This window comes from Boleophthalmus pectinirostris, unplaced genomic scaffold (genome assembly GCF_026225935.1).
Source record: "Boleophthalmus pectinirostris isolate CB_2022bp ecotype Guang Dong unplaced genomic scaffold, ASM2622593v1 HiC_scaffold_12, whole genome shotgun sequence".
Taxonomy (NCBI): Eukaryota; Metazoa; Chordata; class Actinopteri; order Gobiiformes; family Gobiidae; genus Boleophthalmus; species Boleophthalmus pectinirostris.
The window spans coordinates 35,106,588-35,130,488 of record NW_026571018.1 but is presented as its reverse complement, the minus strand read 5'-3'; the positions used below and the strand labels follow the sequence as shown (position 1 = coordinate 35,130,488).

The window sequence follows — 23,901 nt, the reverse complement described above, 5'->3', positions numbered from 1 at the left end:
AAACACAGAGCACATTGGTTCAAGCGTCATTACACTTGTTAAACGAGCGGAGTCAGAGAGCGATAGAAGCCTTCTAACATTCACCCTCTTTGAGAGCGAGAGAAAGCGAGGAAAACAAACAAGTATGCAAATAGGATTTATCGCAGCCAGAAAAGTTATCGAGCTCATTAAAAGTTATTGTACGATTAACTGATTTATTGATTATCGTTACAGGCCTAAATATATATAGTCTATCCAGTGCTCCTTTCTGTACCGAGTGTGAGTTTAAATGAATGCAAAGGTTCTGAAATGAGATCTAAGGTCTGTCACCGTTTGTGCAAAATCTACTTTTTCAGAGCTTTTAATCATGTTTCCCTTTCTCATTCACCCTCTCAAAGCTGTATGTGGAGTGATTCGTGCACCTTTGAGTAAGCTTTAGGGATGGGACAAGACATGTGCAACGAATACCGGCTTGAGTTTCCCCCTGGCTTGAAAGTCCCAGCTCGAGCGTCCCATTCTCTCAGTGGGAATGTCCACTGGGTGCCCCCTTCTCTTGGGCAGCATAGGGGTAACTGCTGTGTCCGGGCGAGGGGGGACATTCTCACCAGCCTTTAGTATGTGATGTATTGAGTTAGAAAATCATCATTCTGTATCATAAAATAAAATGTTGTTTATGTCATTTTACTGATCTTCCCAAAGCGGCACACATTTTTTCAGTTTGCAATATCAATATAATCTTCATTTACTCGCAGAAGTTTGCTGTGAAATCGTATTTTAAATCATTTTATAGCATCTATAGCAGGCATGTCCAACTCATGGTCTGTGGGCCAAATGCGGCCCTCAGACAAATTTTTCTTGGCCCTTTGGCTTCCAGGTGAATTGGCCCAAATTACCTTGCATCAATTAAAAAAATGAACTTTTTACCGCAAGTTTTTTGAAAATCTACCTTGATAAAGCTAATATTTAATATTTAGGATAATATGATATATATAATATAATATAATTTAAGGATCTTAGGGGTGAATAAAGACTAATAGCTCATTCTAACATGTTACATGCACATATTTTAATGATTCACTGTACTGAGCATCGGTTTACTGTGCTCGATCAGCTTCTCTGCTTCATTTGTGTTTAGATATGTGGCCCTTGATTTGGACACCCCTGATCTAGAGCATCTGTAACTGTTGATTAGGGAAGAAATATTCATTATTTCCTTACCTGCTGCCATGAACATACTGTAATTTGTAAGCTGTGCAACACAAGAAACTCAAAAAGCAACAGAATTTGTTAAAAAATCATTCAGACTCATTTTTAGAAAGGTCTTAACTATGTATTTTTGAAATAAGTCAGATTAAGCCCTGAAATAGTTGTGGCACATTTATTGAGCTCACAGGAGTTTCTGAGTCAGTGTGTCTTGAGGTGGACAATTCCTGAGGAGGAATTTGACACACTGGATTTACTATGTGTTTGAGACCACATCATTTTTGCATGTTTTGTTCGTATGTATGAACAAATGTGTTGAGATATATTGTAACTTGTGTGTAATTAATACAATATATATATGATGATATTTTTAAAAATTTATTTATATGTATGTAGATTAACTTTCATAAAGGGTACAATTCAGGGGGACTTTCCAGCTTGGGGACCTTCTAGCCAGAGGGACTTTCCAGCTGATTCTTGATGAGATTCAGTCCATGAGACCTAGACGAGATGAATTTTTGATATGCCATTCAGTTCAGAATTTTTACTTTATTTATTTTTACAGTTGTCCTTTTATTGTAGCAATGGTTTTTGGTATTACAGCTTCTCAAGAGGAGTTACTCAGCGAAGTGAACCCCTTTTTCATTCAAGGCAAATGTAAAAATTTTAAGGAAAAAAATCTCACGAGATAATTTTCCTTATGTGTGACAATTTTGTCTGCGAGACTTTGTGGCACGAGATCTTGTCCCATCCCTAATCATCTTAAATCGCTTATTTTTAAGACGCTATATTGCAGATCATCCCCTGTTTTCACTGCCCCGGTACACACCCACTGCTCTGTACTTACTCTGTTCTCTAATTTTATTTTCTAAATCAGTGATAGGCGTAGGATTCAGCATGGTCACGTAGTCATTTCTCTCGCTATAGTGTGATCTGCAGATTTTCCCTCGGAGTTGCAGACCCTTTGGTGTGCAGACATCAGCTCCCATTGGAAAGTCTGGACTTGTTTTTTATTAATTTGTTTTAGATGAATGTTGTGATTTTAAACTGTACAAAATAGAACACGTGTCATAGATTATAACTATATAGAGCAGACATGAGCACAATATGTGTTCTTTAACTAACACAGCCTTGTAAGTGTCTAAATGTGTACTGATGTAATGATGATTAAATAATGCAAAATGTGTTGTGTGCAGTGAAGAACAGCAGTTTTTGTCGTCAAAACTAACGAAAATCAGACACTAAAGCTATATTGAAACTAAATTTGGGTATTAGTTGTAGTAGTAGTTGTTGTAGTAGTTGTAGTAGTTGTTGTAGTTGTTGTAGTTAGTATTTGTTGTAGTTGTTGTAGTAGTATTTGTTGTAGTTGTTGTAGTAGTATTTGTTGTAGTAGTTTATGTTGTATGTAGTATTTGTTGTAGTAGTATTTGTTGTAGTAGTAGTTGTTGTTGTAGTAGTGTTGTTGTTGTAGTAGTTGTGGTAGTTGTTTGTTGTAGTTGTTGTGGTAGTTGTTGTTGTAGTAGTAGTAGTAGTTGTGGTAGTTGTAGTTGTTGTAGTAGTATTTGTTGTAGTTGTTGTTGTAGTTGTGGTAGTTGTTGTTGTTGTTAGTTGTTGTAGTTGTGGTAGTTGTGGTAGTTGTGTGTAGTTGTTGTTGTTGTAGTAGTTGTTGTTGTAGTAGTTGTAGTTGTTGTTGTAGTAGTTGTAGTAGTTGTTGTTGTAGTTGTTGTTGTTGTAGTAGTTGTTGTTGTAGTAGTTGTTGTAGTTGTAGTTGTAGTAGTTGTTGTTGTAGTTGTGGTAGTTGTTGTAGTTGTTGTTGCAGTAGTAGTAGTTGTTGTTGTAGTTGTTGTTGTTGTAGTTGTTGTAGTTGTTGTTGTAGTTGTTGTTGCAGTAGTAGTAGTTGTAGTAGTTGTTGTTGTTGTTGTAGTAGTTGTAGTAGTTGTTGTTGTAGTTGTTGTTGTTGTAGTAGTTGTTGTAGTTGTAGTTGTTTGTTGTAGTTGTTGTTGTAGTTGTGGTAGTTGTTGTAGTTGTTGCAGTAGTAGTAGTTGTTGTTGTAGTTGTTGTTGTTGTAGTTGTTGTAGTTGTGGTAGTTGTTGTTGTAGTTGTTGTTGCAGTAGTAGTAGTTGTAGTAGTTGTTGTTGTAGTTGTTGTTGTAGTTATTGTAGTAGTAGTAGTTGTTGTAGTTTCTTGTAATGTTTTACATTTGTGGGGCGTTTGAATGAGCAACCACTGCTTTAATCTCAATGGGACTTTTCCGATTAAATAAATTAGTAATAAATAAATAAAACTCGTTCTATAGGTTCCCCATTTAAACACAATCTGGGTTGTTGTCCAAATGCAGCTGCAGTGCGTCGCCGTGCTCTTGTTCACCCCTGCCCTGGCCTGGCCTGTGTAAACTAATGCATGAGCTCTAATGCTAATATTTGCCTCAAACAGGTCTTTCTGTGTAAACACCGAGTGTTGGTGAATGAGCTCCAAACCCACTGTATTTAACCTGCTCACGTCTACAGTAAAACACTGTGATGGTGCACAGACGCGCAGAGTCCACCCACAGCAGAGTGACATGATGGTGACACACAGGAACACAGCAATTACACACTTAAAGAGATTACACAGGCTATTTTCAAATCCCGTCATTAGATCTGAAGTTATAAAAGAGCTATTGTTGGTATCAGCACAAGAACAGAAAATAATCATAGGTGCAATGTGTAATTTCATTCTGGGGGAGGGTCCGATCCAGCTTTTTCAGTTTCGATACCAATTTCGATACTAATGCTTTAAGTATCAACCGATACCCGATATCAACTGACGCCAGTGCAGAGACTGAAAACAGCATTTATTTCCTTTAAATAAAAAATAAAATAATAAGATATTTGGAATTACTCTGTTTAGCAAATAAAATAACTAACTTTTTTTTAATGTATGTTTTATATTCAAATTCTCAAAGTAACCACCCCTTTTGCTTTGTCAAAAAAATATTTAGTATTTACTCTAGTAGTATATTTATGTTATTTAAAGGCGCATTGTGTAACTGATGTCCGTCAAATGCTTTTCTCCCTGGGGAAGTTATTGTACTTTATCTAGAATAGCAAATGGAGAAATTAAATTTGTCAGTTGGACAAAAGTTTATTTTGGTGGAAAACGTTTCGCAGCTGGGTCAGTCCACCTCAGTTCACCCAATGAGTTAAACCCTACTTTGTAAAATTCTGATGAAACTTGATATATAAGTAAATCATAGCCAGAAAAGCCAAACATTCAAATTGTAGTTTGATCAGACCAACGGTTTCCAAGATATCGCAATTTCATTTTTTCACTTTTTTACCTTGGTTTTTGATATCAGACCAGTAGTTGCTGAGTAAATGTAATTTGAAATTCAGTGACCATACGAAAAAGTGAAAAATTTAAATTGCAATATCTCAGAAACCGTTACTCTGATCATGCTAAAATTTGATATTTTGGCTTTCTTGGCTATGACTTACCCATACCCCAATTTTCTTTGCAAATGGACAATGTGAGCGTTCAAATTGCAATTTTTTGGGGTGAACTGAGGTGGAATGACCCAGCTCATCCAAGCTGCTTCTTCAGTTCTGGTCAGTTCTGGTCAGTTCTGGTCAAAGAAGCAGCTTGGATGAGCTCTGATCCAGCTGACAAATTTAATTTCTCCTTTTTCCCTGGATTCTATCTAGACAGCTGAGGGATTTACTCATTTATCTGGAATGTTTCACAGTATGGTATTAAATCTTTCTATCTTCATGGAGACCAAACCAGACCAAGTTATAGATCAGATCTGTGGAGAGGTGACGCGGCTCAGTCAGAACGCCTGTTTTTGAGCTATAAAACCACCTGTAATTGAATAAATGTATGGTAGAGCTGTTAAATCTCTACAGGCAGAACAGATACATATTCATAGAAACAAAACCTCCACTGGAAAAGTTACACAATGCATCTTTAACTCTTTTACTACATTATTCCATACATCTTGCTTTGTATATTTGTTGTCTTCTGTACACTTAAAATGTAGACTGTAGTAAAATAAAGAAGAAAGAAAAACACTGAATGAGAGGGTGTGCCCAAACTTTTGACAGGTATATTTAACCAAAATTCAGCTTTTAGGCATTTGTTTGCTCATAGTGCTTACGTTTGACAGGCTGTCCTCCTCTGCAAATCAACACGTGTACATTTGAGCTTACACTTTTGCCTTACAGTTTACTCTCAAAATGAATGCACTCATGTCTGGACCATTTAACCCTGCGTATCTACTTTCAAAATACACGTACAGCTTGAGCCATGCCACTATAGGATATCTAGCTCACTTTTAATAACAGATAGAGGAGTTTGCTGTAAGTCGTTGCTTTCCTGCCAAGAACATTCTCAGATAAGTCTTCAAGTGAGAGGCGCATTCATCTTGTGTGTGGAATCAGCTCTTGTTGGATTCTAAAGAAATCTCTCTCACATGACATGGAACTGAGACATGTGGAAAAAATGTATCTGTATTTGAGTGAGCAAATTGTTTTCATGTTACAATTTGGCTCTTTAAGGTCCTGTATTGTGCAAAATGTACTCTTGTGAGCTTTAAGTTGTGTTAGAACGTTGTTACAATCTCAAAAACAGACATGGAGTTGTGTTTGTGTTTCAGTCAGTCATGTAGTGGTACTATCATAACAGTGAATGATTCTAGTGAAGGTGTATGAAGTTTAAAAACAGAGTAGAGTGTTTCCTGTATTACCACGTGACATCACAAGGTGGAACAGAGTCTGAATGAAACCAAACACAACTCCAGGTGTGTTTCTGTGGCCTTGTCAAAGCTTGTCAAAGCCTGACCTCGTCAGGTCTGGTCAGTACTTGGATGGGAGACCCCTGGGAAAATCTGGTGCCATAGTGGGGGTGCGAGTGGCAGACACTGTCATTGTGTTCTTAGGCACTTCAGCCACATTGCCTACATTCCCACCATCATGGGAATCCTGAAAAAGTCATGGAAATTGAAAATATTATTTTCCAGGTCTGGAAAAGTCATGGAATTTTGTAAATTCAATGAAAGTTTTAGAGAAGTTATGGAATATTAGTATCTCTTTCACGCAGCTACATCATTCTGTTAAGTTCTCATTAGACTATTATGATTATTTCTGAACGTCTGCGCCTTTTGTTTAAAAGAGACGACAATAAATGCACTGACAGGATTTTGAATGTTAAAAACTATAATCCTAAACCATAAGGTGAGTGGAAAGAGTTAACATTTCATATTTAGAACTAAAAGTCTGATCAATTCTACACATGCACGTGCTGTAAAGTTATGGAAAAATTTTGAAATTTTGTCAGTGAAAAAGTGGGAACCCTGTGTCTTGTATGAAAGTGGTGTGTGTGTGTGTGTGTGTGTCGAAGGGGCCGATGGCGCATATTGGCAGCCATGCTTCCGTCAGTCTGCCCCAGGGCAGCTGTGGGTATAGACATGTATGAATTACTCCGGACACAACTTCAAGAGGGTAAATGAGAAGGGAAACTACAGGGAACTATAACATGGCTATAAACTTTACAGTAGTGGATTCACAGACTTTGGAATCTTTTCAAGTTAAACCATTTGTAATTTTCGTTAGTATATCTGTGTGGGTGGTGAGATGAACTTTATGTAACCTATTTCATAGGGAGTAATCGGGAATAATCCTGATGAGTCATGGTGAAGAAGGGGATTTTTTTAATAACTGAAATGTGGCCTTCTTGGATTACCCTCACCAAATGAATGACATCACTAAGTGGAACAATGCTTTAAACTCTGGAAAAGGAGGCAACTTAAATTTAGAGAACAACTAGAAAAGCACTCAGAGAGCGCAGACCTCCACCAAGGACTACCCACATTTTTTATATAAATTGCGATAAAATCAGTCTTCTGGATCAGATCCGGATCAGCCTTTGGAATATGAAAGAGGATCCCATTGTCCATCCCCGAGTCAAATTTCATGGGGTTTGGTCAATAATTAACCGAGATATTGAGAAACAAAATTTTTTGGCCCCATTTACCACAATGTTAACTAAAATTTCAAAGTGATCCAGAATCCAGGATTTCTTCCGGATCACCCCCAAAATGAAATCAGTTCTTCCTTTTCACATTTCCAACAAATCCTGAAAATTTCATCAAAATCGGTCCATAACTTTTTGAGTTATGTTGCTAACAGACAAACAAACAAACGCCGGCAAAAACATAACCTCCTTGGCGGAGGTAATAAACTGAAACTTTGATAGCGTACCGTCAGAAGTCTCTCAATAATACCGTGGGCCATCACAATATATCAAATTAAAAGTCTCTCTTGCTTAAATTCATTGTTATGGTGCAGCTAAAACCAGGGAACTACACAGACCATGATCCTTTGCTCTGTTTCAGTGCAGTCTACATAAAGAACTATTATGAAGCACTTTTTTAGTTCTTTGGATTATGGCAGAACCAGAATCTTATCAAGGCATTTTAAAAGGGTAAGGTATCGTATTCACATTTTAATTATAATAAAGTTTATAATACTTTAGATAAATATAATAGTGCAAAACCAAAAATAAAGAAACTTGCTCTAACTTCACCACTCCTGAGCTGTGTGCTAACGTTAACAGTCAAGTGTTGCAGCATGTGGCCGGTGAAGCTCCGGGTCGGGCTCAGAACATGTTGATGACAGGTAAATATATATAGTATTTTTCCAGGACAGTGTCAGGAGAGATCTGCCTGTTTAAACTCGGATGTACAGACACACACACACACACACACACACACACACACACAGCTGTAATGTGATGGGAGGCGATCTGGTACTCTCATTTGTGTTCAAGAATTTACAAACTGGGAGCACCTTCTGTAACAACAATGCTCTAGACGAGGAGGACTTGTAAAACTCATGAAACAAATACATACCATATTTTTCGGACTATAAGCCACACCGGATTATAAGGCACATTAAACAAAACAAACGGACAACACTTGAGACTGATCCTTAGTCCAGGCGTCCAATGGATCATGGACGTCGTGGTGTAACTCGCCCGACGTTGCCTTCCTGTCTTGGTGAACGTGGGTTATGAATGTGAATGTGGGCGGATCATTTAAGTTTTTTTTTTTGTTTGTTTTTCTTATGAGGATGAGTCAAATATACATTGAGTAATAATGTGTTTAATGCAGCTTTGTGCACGTTTGTTTAAGTTTTGCAGAAACGAAAAATTAAAACCACACGGCGTATTTGCATAAACTATAAGCTCTGAAAAAAACAGATCACTCCTTGTGTTGCTGATGCGGTCAACTTCTGTCGAACTAACTTACTCCGTGAGGCTCCTGACTACGGTCGAAGTAATGCTCCGACAGTCCATCAAGCGGTGCAGCTTTGTAGTTTAATGAAGTCGTACTAAAACATTTTGACAGATTTTTGAGCGCCGTGTACCACATAAAATGGGTTCGAGATCAATAATCACAACCAGAAATAATACATAAGGCACATCGATTTTTGAAAAAATTAAAGGATTTTAACTGCACCTTATAGTCTGAAAAATACGATCATCTTTTTGTCATTGTGAAGGATAAAAGGTTTAAAGGTCCTATATTACGCTAAATTTACTCTTGTGAGCTTTTAGTCATGATATAATGTTGTTAACTCCACAAAAACAAATCTGGAGTTGTGTTTTGTTTCTTTCACACATGTTTGAGTAATCCTGCATTATTAGTCTGTCTACATTTCCAAAGCTCAAAATGCTCTGTTCCACCTTGTGATGTCATGAAGTGGGAGTTTTCAAGTTAACAGCTCCTTTTACCTATAGTTCATTTGATATTGGCAATTGAAATGATCCAGATGATTCTAGTGAAGGTATATTGGTAGTTTTCAGATTCTAGAATGTGTTGAACTTAGGACAGATTTTAAAAACATTGTACTTTGTCCTGGAAACATCCAAAAAGTTTATTAATCTTTAATCTTTATTATCAGTGATTAAACTCATGAACGTGCGATATTACAACAAAAATCTATATTTTAACTGTATTCATTTTAGCTGCCCTCTCATCTATATTAAGTATAATTGACCTATAGAATGTTGTGCTGTCATCTGAAGTTGAGTGAGTTTAAAAACACAGTGGAGCAATTGCACATGACATCACAAGGTGGAACCAAGTGTCTTGCATCTTAAAAATGTGTTAAACATGTGTGAATAAAACAAAACCCCAACTCCAGGTCTGTTTATGATGAGGAAACAACATTATAACATAGAGAAAATAGCATCACATGGGCCCTTTTTAAAGCTCTATTCAGAAACATTAAATTTTTTTTTGTAGTGCAACATTTTATTTAGATTAAGCGTAATTTCAAAGAGTAAACACAATCCCATTTTCAGTATGAACCTTTTAATCAAATCTTAACCTTGGTCATTTCTCTCTGTTGTTAGTGTGTAAACTGTCATCACTTTGGCTTCTGTCGTATAAATAAATAGAACAATAATGTCTTTGAACATTTCTTTCAAATGAACAGATCCAAAAGATTCAGATCCCATGAAAGGGCCGAAAGTCCCATCGCTAAGACACGAGGCAAACCCTGTCCTCTACCAGAAAAAGTTACGCAGTGCACCTTTAAATCAGAAGATACAGAAGTAAAATTGTTTTAGAACTTTGGGGGAAATTTCCAAAAGAATATAGTAGTTGATAAAGTAACAAGTACATCTACCAAGAAGTATCTGTAGTTGTATAGCTGTATTCAGAAACTTGCATTCATATTTTAGGTGACTCACACCGATTATTTGAAAGGTATTTTAGTACTACAAATGGACTCTTGTGAGCTTTAAGCAATAGTTATAATCTTGTTACCTCCTCAAAAACAGACCTGGACTTGTGTTTCGTTTCATTCACATATGGGTAGTCCTTTCTAATTAGTTTGTCTACATCTCCTAAGCTCAAAATGCTCTGTTCCATCTTGTGATGTCAAGACAGGGGTGTCAAACTCAACTCAAATTCACAGCGCACCAAAATTAAAAACTGGGACTAAGTCGTGGGCCAAACTAAAATTAATTGAAAAATTTCAACAGCATCTGCATGTTTTCTCTTCTTTCGAGATATGTACCGTATTTTCCGGACTATTAGACGTGCTCTTAAGCCTCTAACCCCATCAAAAAACGACTATCGCAATCCAGAGCGCCCTATACACGAATCCACTCGGGTGTCCCAGCACGACTTCGGTAAACTACAAAGCCGCACCACCTGCAGAACACACAAAGACACACGGAGCAGACAGCGACCGCACAGCGACAAACACCCACAGACACACTCATCACTCCACGCCGACGAGGAACGGAACGGAGGAACGAACCGAAAAAGCGAGTGCAATGTGTCACTTCTAGACACAAGTGAACAACTGAGTCACTGCGAACACGCCGACAATCCGTTGGTCCCAGACAGCACCCTCCCTACACGCCACAACTGAACAAAGCCCAGAGTCACCGTGAACGCCACAAACAAAGTCCCACTAACCCATCCAACTGCTGTGTTTCCTTTAAAGTCCGGCGCGGTTTATTTGTGAAAAAAGTTCGAAAATAGACCATTTAATGACAGTGCGCCTTATAATCCAGAGCACCTAATAGCCCAGAAAATACGGTAATGTTGAACCTTTTTTTATTAAAATAAATGTTTAATAATAGTTTTGCTTAAATACTGAATCCAGAACAAGCAGAATATAAAATAATAACAACATTTTAAATAATTAATGTCTCTATAGTCTATCTGGAGCCGGCGGGCAGCTCTAATACAGATTTGATCTGATCTTGCGAGCCAAATTTGGTCCCTGGGCTTGAGTTTGACATGTCTGATTTAAGAGAACATAACATAGAGGAAATAGTGTAATATGTTCCCTTTTAATGGCTCTATTCAGAAACATTTTTTGAAGAGGAACATTTTATTTAGATTAAGCGTACTTTAGCGTAGGGGTAAACACACTCCCGTTTTCAGTTTGAACCTTTTAATCAAATCTTAACCATGGTCATGTCAGTTTGTAGACTGCACTCGCATTGGCTTCTGTCATATAAATATAACAAGAGACGTCTTTTGAACAGCTCTTTCAAATGAACAGATCCAAAAGTAATCCCTTTACCAGAAAGTTATGTAGTGCACCTTTAAATTAGTAAGTGCACAAGTATGTTTTTTACAGTTTGGGGGGGAGGGTTTCTAAAGCAAAAATGATATCTTTGTGAACTGTAAATCTACCAACTAGTATTTCCAGTTGTATCTCTATGATCAGAAACTTTCATTCATTCATTCATATTTTAGACAGCTCACAAGTCAGGCTGTAATCGATTAAAAACATGTCCTGATGATTGATTTTGTTGTGTAAAAAAAAAAAAAAAAGGGGGACATGGCAAAAGCTTTCAAGAGTTCATGCAAAACAGCAATTTATGCAGAAAAAAGTACTTGTATACAGTAGAGCTGGGTATCATTAACAAGTTGCTGATACGATACATACCTTGATACAGTGCACTTTCAATTCAATTCGATGGGGTTCAATAAAAAATAAAGGCTAAATCATTCATACTGTACTAAAAACTATACTAAAAGTGTTTGTTAAACTACTTCTTGTGCAAAGTTCATATGAAATGCAAACATTTTAATCATCAAAACAGTGAAAATGTCAAAAGTGTCGCATAAATGAGTTCCCCTTTACCCTAAACAAGCAACAGAACTGTAGCTGTAACAAAATAATTTAGTAAAATATACCAAAAAGTACTCTTGTTGATATATCAATACAGCAGCCTGCAACATCAATACTGTATCATCACATTAAATGATACGTTATATCGATATTTCAATATTTTTGCACATCCCAACTCACAAGTCGGGCTGTAGTCGACTAAAAACATGTTCTGATCATTGATTTAGTTGTGTAAAAAAGGGGACGTGGCAAAAGCTTTCAAGAGTTCATGCAAAACAACAATTTATGCAGAAAAAAGTACTAGAGCTGGGAATCATTAAGAAGTTGCCGATACAATACATGCCTCGATACATAGGCCACGATATGATACACATCTCGATACAAGGCACTTTCGATTCAGTTCGATATATTTCAAATCCATTCGATACGGTTCAATAAAAAATAAAGGCTAAATCAATAATACTAAGTTCATATGAAACACAAACATTTTAATCATCAAAACAGTTAAAATATCAAATGTGTCACACAAATGAGTTCCTCTTTCCCCTAAACAAGCAACAAAACTGCAGGTGTAACAAAATAATTTTGTAAAATATACCAAAAAATATTCTTAGCGACGTATCGATACAGCAGCCCATGATATCGATACTGTATCATCACATTAAATGATACGATATATCAGTATTTCAATATTTTTGCACATCCCTACTCACAAGTCGGGCTGTAGTCGATTAAAAACATGATGATTGATTTAGTTGTGCAAACTAAACAACTAAATCACGGGGGACGTGGCAAAAGCTTTCAAGAGTTCATGCAAAACAACAGTTTATGCAGAAAATAGTACAAGTATACAGACAGATTCAACTTGTGAATCAAAGAGTTTAATCTGAATTTTTACGTAGAAATACAGAAATAATCTTCAACTAAACCACATTTTATTTACGTAAAATAATTAGTTGATACGAGTTTTGACTGACTAAGACACTAAACGACTAAAGCACACACCCCCAGTCAAAACTATAACTAACATCTGGCTAATGTATAAACTTGCGGTGTATCATTTGGACAGGCCAGTTACAGATTCTTGCTTTTCCACGTCAACAGTCTCTTGGAGAGTTGGAGTCCGTGCACATATTTGCCCTCTCATTCGCAACCTGGCGACTTCCAACATGTCTGAACAGCCTGCCCTCGTCCTCCTCGTCCCCTCCAGCCCCAGAGCACAAACTTTTGACAGTGTTTTCAGTTCATACAAGCTGATAAAAGTTCAGATCTCCGGGTTGAATCTGCATCTGTGAGTTCTGATTCGACCCACATACCAAAGCCGCTGTGGTGGAGTCAAGTCGAAATCACTATAATTGTGCAAAATTTCATTCTCAAATTAAACTGCCGAGTATAAGCTTTACAATCGCGCTTGATTGTTGCTTTGACTGCCACGTATTTGCATATTGTGTTTTTGGAGAGTTTAGAGGGTCAGTATAAAGCTTTTTTTAAATTTTATGTTATGTTTTTGACAAGAAAACAACATTATATCTAGAGTTGTGTTTTGTTTCAGTCACACATTTTTAACACACAAATCCTGCATATTTACATTGAGTAGGGCTGGGTATCATTAAGAATTTGCTGATACCATACATACGAGGGATGGGCATGATTAGTCGATTAATCGATAATTGATCATTAAGAATTTCATCGATTACGTTCATTTTAATCGACAAACTGAATGTAGGTTGCTGTGTGTAGCGTGACTAAACGGGTTCGTACATGTGTCTCTGCATCAGAAGGAGCGAGACACAAACAGTCGGTCAGTCTGCAACGTACCGAAGCACAAATGTGTATTTAACGATGATTTGTACAAGAAATTCCACGCTTTCCGTTGCGTTTGGGACAAGTGTGAGTCCATGTGCACAGTGTACAAAACAGGCACATATGTGTCTGTGTCCAGTGGGAAAAAGTTTTGCCAGGTGAGAGTCGCGTAATGTCGATGACGAGTCCCCACCTCCCTCCCCCCGTACGGTGTCCTGGGTTTGACAAATGCAAATCTGGTCACACTAACCTGTATTCCACTGAGTCGTGTCTTTTAATCCGACAGAAATTGACCGCATCGGCGACACAAGAGCTGGAGTTTTATCTTTGCTGAGTTTATGCAAATTAGCGATGTGGTTTTAAGTTTTGTTTCTGTGAGAGTTGAACAAAACTGAATTAAACACATTATAATGTCAAACGGGCTGATGTGGCTCTAGAGTCGTTACGGTTTATATGTCGTAAAGTTGAATTTATTTATGCAGATTAGTAGTGCAGATAGTAATAATAATGATGATCATTTTAATATAAAAACATTAATGATTAATCGATAATCGATCGTTAATTCTTCCGACGATCGATTAAGAAAATTTCATCGAATGCCCATCCCTAATACATATCTCGATACATAGGCTATGATATGATCCGCTTTTCGATACAGTGAGCTTTTGATTCAATATAATTCGATAATATATATTTTAAATCAATTCAGTATGGTTCAGTGTAAAAAAGGTTAAATCATGGCTGATACTAAAAGTCTACTAAGCTCATGAAGTTTGTGAAAAGTTATGACAAACGCCAATTTTACTCATCAAAACAGTGAAAATGTCAACACAATTGTAGCTTTTACACAAAATAATTGAGTAAAATATACCTAAAAAATATTACTCTTGGTGATCTATCGATACAGCAGCCCATGATATCGATACTTTATCATCACATTAAATGATACAATATATAAATATTTCAATATTTTTGCACATCCCTAATATTGAGTTCTTCTCACTAACAGAAAACACTCTGCTCCACCTTGTGATGTCATGTGGTGATACAGGAAGTGCTCCACTGTGTGTTTAACTCCAGACAATTTCACTAGAATCATTTGGATGATTTCAACCCCAGAATTTTTTGAACTAAAGGTAAAAGGTAGCTTAAACTACCACGACATGACATCACAAGGTGGAACGGAGCATTTTGAGCTTTGGAGATGTAGACAGAGTAATAATAAATGTTTACTCAAACATGGAAATAAAGCTCAATTTTGCATAAACTCAGGCATCTGGTAGAGCTGCTTAATTATAGAAAAAAATCATTATCAAAATTATTTTTGGTCAATATTGAAATCACGATTATTCAAACGATTATTGTTTTTGTTACACAATGCATTTATTCAGCATTTTTCTCTTAAAAAAAACCCCAAAAACCCACTTTGTTACTGATAATTTATGCAAAACTTTCAAATTGAAAATAAATATAGGCTACAAAATGAACCTTAGAGCAGTTTTGCGATGTATAAAACAAAAAATGAGTAAAATATACTAAGGCAGAAAAACATAAATGTAACCAAAATAAACTATATATCCAGCTGTTCTGCAATCTCTGTATTAAAATATACATATTTATATGATAAATATCCCAAAATAAAATGTTAAGCTTTAGTGTTTCGATTCGATTATATGAGATTTGAGATCGTTTGACACAAAAATCGAAATTGCGATTAAAATTTGATTAATTACACAGCTTTAGTATCTGGCATTAAATGTAAGGCATGTTTTTAGCTTCCTTGTTTATTCATGTACATAATATTTATTTGTCTTGTAATTACATTTTTATGAGGAGTTTAGAGAGTTGTAATATTTAGTTCAGCTGCCACTACATGATGTCACAAAGTAGAACAGAGCATTCATTTTGAGCTTCAAAGATGCAGACAGACAATGAAGGATTACTCAAACATGTGAATGAAACAAAACTCAACTCCAGTTATGTTTTTGATCAAGGAACAGCATTAGAACACGACTTAAAGCTCACAAGAGTCAATTTTGCGGACCTTTAATTCAACGCATGCTGGACGGGAACAGTTGTAAATAAAAGAAGACATGCACTTTTAGTTTGAACAAGTTCCAAAACCCCATATTGCAAACAGCCCAGCGTCGGTTCCCAACTTTGCTCCACCTTCTGCTTGTTGTGGTCCGGAATTTCCCTTACAAACATCGCCACAACTTCTTTATGCAAATTCACAAAGATTTGCAAACTTGCTTTAGTGTGGCCTCCCGTCTGTTTGATCAGCTTGTGTTGACAGTGGAAAGTGTCCCGACTCGACTCCCGCTGGTGGAACGCAGTGAAAGTAATGTATGTTTTGAGTCGTCCCCTTTGGCGCATTCTTCAAAGTCCCATTCACTTGAACATAACAGCAATTTCGAACATAACGGCGATTATAAAAGCCGGGCGTCCGCATGATTACACGCGACTGGGGCTGAAAGTGCAGGTTTTGGATGCTGCGTTTCTTGCATTTGCCGCTACACGTCGAAGGGAAAGGTTTCGTTTAGATATGCAGTGAAACGGCGTTGGCGTTTTTGGCAGCGGGTTTGACAGCGCGTTTTATCTCTGGGCTATAAAAGCAGCAGACATGTGAAAAGAGAACAAAAAAGTGAAAGCTGATGTGTTCTGATTTTGTAGACTTGGTTAGTTACAGTTCTGGTGCTGGTCTAGTCTAGTTTTTACAGTTTTAGTCCCAGTTTACAGTGATTACAGTGTTAAAGCAAAGTATGTCTTCCCACAGGGTGTCCCAAAAAAATTTAGATCATAATTTAGGAAATTCTTGTCAAAATAACCTCAGATTTTCACCGAATGTATAGAAACAGATCAAGACTTTATATTTAATGTTTTATTTCCAACTTCACCCATAATTTGTTTGAGAGTTGGTGAAGTTTTTCCAAATTTTGCGTTGAAGGCATGCACACGTCTTGGGTGAGTGTGTGCGAGCAGATTCCAAAACGCAAAATGATTTGTGTTTGGGAATGAACAGCATGACTCAACCTGAAAACAGAACAAAAATAAAACATTAAATATAAAATCTTGGTCTGTTTCTATTAGGAATGTAACAGTAAACGAAATATTGTGACTTCGTGCCGTCAAAAGTCTCACAGTAATATCGTGGACCATCACCATATATCGAATTACAAGTTGTTATGGTGCAGCAACAGCTAAAAAAAAAACAGAACTACATAGACCATGATCCTTTGCTCTCTTTCAGTTCAATCTACATGCTGAAATAACAGTTATGAAGCACTTTTAAATCTCCATTATTTGGATTGTGGCGAGAGAAAAGTAGCGTATTCAATTTTGTGAGCCTCCTTAAAATGAGCTGCATATCGTATCGAGAGACTTGGATATCGTTACAACCCTAGTTTCTAAACATTCTGTGAAAATTTGAGTTTTTTTCATCAAGAATTGCCAAAATTATTGGCCTATGAAGTTATGTCAAATTTTTTAGGACACCCTGTATTGTATAAGCAGCTCAAACTAGTCTGCTGTGTTCTGTCCGATTGGAAAGAGGTTTACTGTTAGGTACTCAGGAAGTGTGCTGTTGGCCTGCTAGTTGCCATTAGCTTTGCCATGACAGAAGAACTCAGCTCTGGTCTCTGAAAGTTGTAAAACATGCTTACAAACTCGTCGTGGTGAGTAAGGATGCTCTGAATGCATTAAGTACTTAATTCTTAATACTTAGGGCAAACCATTTATCCCTTTTTAAAGTTCAAATGTCAAGTTAGAATATACCTTCTGGCAAAAAAAAAAATGCATACTGAAAGGTCTGCGTACTGGAAGAGGTGCACATTAAATAACATGAATACATAAGTGCCTCTTTATATGAGGAGATCTACACAAGATGTAACACGCTGAAACAGTACAGAAAATGCCACATGAAAGGGTTTTCCTCTAACTTGCATTTTTTCCCTAAAATATATTGAAGAGATCATCCGTGCATGTTTGAGTATTTTGGTGATCTCTCCCTGTCCCTGTTCAAACCCTCAAGTCTACATCAGCCATGTTCCCACACCACAATTCTCTACAATTATACAAAAACAGACATGCATACAAAACTACTCAACAAACTTGACAAACCTAAAGCAATGTGCAGTTGTTTCATTAGCAGTATGCACACTGATTGTGTTGTGATTTAACAAGTGTTAGGGGAAGGGGGAGAGACTTAGGTTTCGTTCAGACTGCAGCCTGAAGTGACCCAAATCCGATTTTTTGGCTTCTATGTGACTTGTATCTGATCTTTTAATGACAGTCTGAACGACACAGATCAGATTTTTTCAAATGTGACCCAGGACACTTGGATATGTGCTCCTAAAACCGATACATATCTGATCTTTTGACATGCGACTTCAGTCTGAACGGTCAAAGTGCATTTGTCCGACCTACACGTTATCAACAAGCCACCAGCGTCACTATTCTGCGCTGAAGTAGGCGAAAATTGTTAATGAACTCCGTGTCACTGAAGTGAAGCACATCACCACTCACCACTCACGTCTACGTCTCCACATCCACACGTTCCTTTCAACGGACGTCGCTGTTGCTGTCCTACAAAACACCATGGCCAAAAACCTCGTCCTTCTAATCTCAGTCTCCTCCTTAAAACAAGTAAGTTCATGTTCTGGCTCCGGTACGAGAGGAACTTTAAAATCTCCAGGTGCTCGATGCTGCGTCCATGTTTGGACAACGTCCGTAAACACAGAGACGCTCGCTGCGGTTGACGTCATCGTGTCTCCAGTGTCACATGCGGGACACTTTCGGGCCGTTTACTGTTCACACTGGAGATCATATACAAGTCGCATTTAAGTGGAAATATGAACGCCCTCGCTAAAACATCTGAATTCACAAAAAAATCTGAATTGAGCATTAAGCCCTGCAGTCTGAACGTAGCCTTAGAGCACAGGTCTTCAACAAGGGGGTAGTTTTTTTTAATATATATTTCTTCATTTTTGAAGGATGAGGATGAAGTAGTTTTCAGTGGGTTCTATCCGTTCGCTCTTTCATCACATGTTTGTCTCTCTTCATTCCCTCGTCTCTCGCTCCCTGTCAAACTGCAAACACGTCAGCGCGGATTTTTTCATTTCTTCTAGTCTACATGTGAACATTTCTGTTACAGCTTCACTTTTACGCACGTACTACCACACATCGAGAAGGGGTAAGGGAGCTTCATTCCCCGGCCGTATCATCCAGGCTCCACACTCCGCAGCCGCCTCCTCTCTGTCCACGGAGCGACCGGGAGAGGAGGGGGAGTCGTGTCTTTCCTCTCGCTCCTCAGATCATAATGACCAGAAAATTTCAGTGTCCCAAATCAAACTCTTGTCCGTGTGCGCTGTGGCTCCTCTCTCATTTAATCAAATCATTTATAAAAAGTCACACTTCTTTGAGACCATTTTTCATGATGTTTTTACTCCATTGCTCTGGTCTTCTCAGAGTCACCACGAGCGAACAAACTGCAGCTTAAACTTCAGGCCTGAGTTTAGCTTTGGTCAGACTCAGGATTATTTCTGTCATGGAACAAGTTGAGGCTTGAAGTGGAGATGCAGTTGGATTCAGCTCAAGATTTAAGGATAAGCCTTATTAAGCAACTTTGATGGAAATACCCTCCAGTACTGAATGTACAATAACAGAAGAATATCTGTTTATGTTAAAATTGGGCCTAGTGTCGTGTATAAACACAATTGCATGCCATATATATAGTAGTGTATATATAGTAGGGGGTCCCTGCTCCAGCTCTCTATCAGTTTGGGGGTCCCTGGCCTGAAAAACACTCAAGACCCCTGACTTGGCGTGTCAAAAAACTGAAACTCATAAAACATGTCAATGCTTTGTTATCGGCAAATACAGGATTTTCAAGACAGTAAAAGGTAACATGGTGATCTGAATGTTATGTGATGGCAGTTAATACCTCGTAGAAGTTAAACCAGGGTAGCCGCAGGGTCTTAAAAGTCTTGAAAAGGTCTTAAATTTCATGTTCCTGAATTAAGGCCTTAAAAAGTCTTAAATTATGCTGTCCAGGTCTTATTTTTTTTGTATACTGCAGTGCAATGTTAAACAGAGGGAGCAAAAATAAAACGCAAACGTGAAATGAACGTCTAATTTGGAGTATGCACCAACAATAATTTGGTTTCTGGCGCCGGTGGCAGTAGAATGGAGGAAGACGTTGGATGGATCATGGGGAAGTGTCGGTTTAATCCACAGTGGCTCTTAGGCTATGTTCAGACTGCAGCCTGAAGTGACCCAAATCAGATTTTGGCCTCTATGTGACCTTTATCCGATCTTTTAATGACAGTCTGAACGACACAGATCCGATTTTTTTTTTTCAAATGTGACCCAGGACACTTGGATATGTGCTCCTAAAACCGATACATATCTGATCTTTTGACATGCGACTTCAGTCTGAACGGTCAAAGCGCATTCGTCCGACTTACACGTTATCAACAAGCCACAAACGTCACTATTCTGCGCTGAAGAAGGCGAAAATTGTTAATGAACTCCGTGTCACTGAAGCGAAGCACATCACCACTCACCACTCTTGGCTACGTCTCCACATCCACACGTTCCTTTCAACTGACGTCGCTCCCACTGCCCCACAAAACGCCACGGCCAAAAACCTCGTCCTTCTCCTTCTCAGTCTCCTCCTTATAACAAGTAAGTTGTTCATGTTCTGGCTCCGGTACGAGAGGAACTTTAAAATCTCCAGGTGCTCGATGCTGCGTCCATGTTTGGACAACTTCCGTAAACACAGAGCACGCTCGCTGCGGTTGATGTCATCGTGTCTCCAGTGCTCATGCGGGACATTTTAGGGCCGTTTAACGTTCACACTGGAGTCACATACAAGTCGGATTTAATTGGAAATGTGAACGACCTCGCAAAAACATCAGATTTCACAAAAAAATCGGAACTGAGCGTTAAGCCCTGCAGTCTGAACGTAGCCTTAGATTCTAGATATAGTAGCGTAGTTGGTTGGTCATTATTAGAACTGGATCTGCTGGTGTTTTTCGCCCACATAATGGATGCAACGTTGGTCTTAATTTTCATTTACGTGGTCTTAAAAAGGTCTTTAAAAAGTGTTAAATTTGGGGTAGTCAAACCTGGGGATACCCTGTAAACACCCCCTCTTTAAATTCCATGTCTAGACTACAATTTCGCTTTTCTTTGTTTAAATTTCGTGGACATCTGCCTTTGCATGAGCTTCAAGTTTTTTGGGGATGCATTAACAAAATTTGACCGTAATAGCTTGAAAATGGCCAATATAAAACCATTACTCTTTCTCCAAACATTAATATCATGTGAAAAACCTCGCGAAACCCGTCTCCAGCCGACCACTATGACTCATACATTACACACATAATGGAAAGAACGGATTAGGTTTGGACGCAAACACTCATTACAAAGGATCGTACCCCCTGGAAAATCTGCCCGACTTACTTTTTGTTATGTTTAAGGGGGAGTTCTAAATATAAAGTACTGTCTGACTGTTCCATTATGACTGCAGTTTGTCCTGTAAAATGTCTATGATTTGAAAATGACTTAATGTGATTTTGTTTTTTCGTTGCAGACTTGAGAGAAACGATGCGGGAACTCGTGGGCTTCTGTTCGTGGGTCTTCCTCTGCTGCTTCTGGACCACACAGGCTGAGATCTTCACTTCCATAGGTACCACAAAATACTTAACTCTTTAAATTTGGTGAAATAGCAACTCAGGCAAATAACTGTCTTGGATGTATTCAGTGGCGATTGTGTTAAAATACATTGACAAAACCTCCACTTTCCACAGATCTGACCTGTTTGCCTTTTTAGAAAGAGATGAGTTTAAAGGAGTATGATATTTTCTGATGTTATGTTGTTTCCTCATCAGCTTTTTCAGTCCCGATACCGATTCCGATACCATGGCTTTACGTATCTGCTAGGGATGTAACGATATCCAAATCTCTCGATACGATATTGTCACGATATGCATCTCACGGAACGATATTTATTGTGATCTTTTGGAGAGGCTGATATAATTGTAGATAGACACTTTTTTGCATTTAAAATAGCTTGACAAGATTTCGGTGTCAAAATCCCAAGAATTTAAGTAAAAAACCTATTTCTTCATATTGTCTGCGCTGAAATGAACCATGGGATATGTAGTTTATTAGGTGTTGCTACTGTAAAACCATGCATTTAAGCAAAGGAACTTTTAATTCCATATATTGTGACAGTCCGTGATATTATTGTGAGACTTTTGACAATATGATATCACAATGTTTTGGTTATTGTTACATCCATAGTATCTGCCATTATCAGTGTTTCACATACATAGACCAATCTGTGGTTCAGCGTTACGGAAAGAAAACAGAGCCCCACAAATTGATACCGTCTTTTTTTTTTTTTTTTCTCACACAAAGAGAGACAGAGCGAGAGAGAGAACAGCCGCACATACATATCAGTGGGGGTACACTTATAAAACACGTGCACCATTTGCTCTCTAGACCAGATTCTCTCTGCCTGCGGCGCGGTGGTGGGACGGGAAACTGTTCCTCCCAAGTCTCTGGGGACGGGACCCCGAGCGAACCAGGGTATCTGCAAAGCGCGATCGGGCGACGGCTGCGCTTACCCATCACCTGTCAACCGATGGTCTACGCGGGTGCACTTCCGGGCTCGTCCCGACGCTCTGAACTGCAACAAAGCACGGTGCGGTTTGGGGTTAGCCTGGCCCCGGCTTCCCACCTTGCAGAAAATGGACCAGAAAGCAAAGAGGTCCCTTATGAGAAAGCGACATGAAATGAGGTGTTCTGAATGACATGCAAATGCACCTGCTAATGTTGTTTCATTATTTCATTTAGTTGCCTTGTTGTACCTTTAGTAGTTTCTTAGGTCTAATTATAGTATTTCATTTATTTACTTTGCATTATTATATAATTATTGCATTATACTATTTATTTAGTTTTACCAAAAAGGGGGTCCTGTGGGAAACACTGATCTGTGGGAAAGACTGACCAGTGCAGGAATTAAAAATAGACTTTATTCCCCTAAAAATAAGAAATATTGCACCATAATGTTAGTCTTATTTACCTCAAACATTATGAGACTTTCTGGACCAAATATAACCAATAAAAAGTGATATTCATAAATTCATAGCCCCAACCAGAATATCTGTAGAACCGATATTTTGGAGCCGATACCCTATCCTGCAAATTTTCATAAACTGGTGCCGATACTCGATACCAGTATCAGTATCGGTGCATCCCTACAAAACATACAGCACCTGAACACACAAACTCTGCATATTTAGGCTGAGTTCTTCTCTCAAACTGAAAACACTCTGTTCCACCTTGTGATGTCATATGGTAATACAGGAAGTGTTCCACTCCACACACCTTCACTAGAATCATCTGGATAATTTTTAGCACTGGAATTGTCAATCTCTACTGAACTAAAGGTAAAAGGAGCTGTTAAAATAAATGCAGCTTCATCACAAGGTGGAACAAAATATTTAGATTTTTGTAGACAGGTGTGGACGAAACTAAACACAATTCCAGGTAAGTTTTTGAGAAGTTAACAACATTTAAGGCCAAGTTCACACAGCGTTTGAAAGAATTAGCAGCAAGTGAAATATTGGGAACGTTTTTGCAAAGATGGTTAAAAACAATCAGTTTCTAGTCGGTTCTATTCAGTTCTAAATATCCGTTTCCGATGGAAGCTGAAATTACAAAGTGACTATTGAAGTCTCGAATGCGCACCCTACCCAGTGTTTTAGCTCTCTCCAAACTGCAATATCAAGTTAAGTATCGTTTCCCCTTTGTGCACAAAATACTGCTAGAATGAAAGCGGCTTTGTTTTAAACTAAACAAAAACTGTTTTCAAGCCACAAGTCTGCTTCCTGAAATTCTTCTCTCAAATTGACCTTGTGCTGTGTGGTGGTTTGTTTTGGCTGAGTGCTCGTGTAAGAATAGCACCATTTACAGACCCATGGAAGCATGTTAAAGTCGGGTCTGTTCTGCATCATAAAGTAGCTTAAAATAGAAGATATAGGATGTTTAACCCAAAAACAATGCACCAAAGAAATACAGTATATGGACTCCTAAAATGGATGTGTTGGTAATGGTCTTAATTTTTTTTTTTTTTTTTTTTCTCTCGACCAGTGCTGCTGAATGAGTAATATTGTCACCAGGACTTTTATATAGTTAAAGGTGTTCTGTATGTATGTCTATGATGTAGTGTTCAGCAGTTACCATGGTGACACATTGCCCACATTAG

The 23,901-nt window shown here is 38.1% G+C and overlaps 1 protein-coding gene across 2 annotated transcripts in view; it reads left to right on the top strand.

The window, feature by feature from the left end:
• p4ha2 (procollagen-proline, 2-oxoglutarate 4-dioxygenase (proline 4-hydroxylase), alpha polypeptide 2) overlaps positions 1–23,901 on the top strand; it is a 62,801-nt gene that overhangs the window by 5,738 nt on the left and 33,162 nt on the right. For both annotated transcript variants that reach the window (XM_055148338.1, XM_055148337.1), the window contains exon 2: positions 21,220–21,315. In XM_055148338.1, coding sequence (XP_055004313.1) covers positions 21,234–21,315 — 82 coding nt within the window. In that variant the 5' untranslated portion in view covers positions 21,220–21,233. The remainder of the gene's footprint in view (positions 1–21,219; positions 21,316–23,901) is intronic.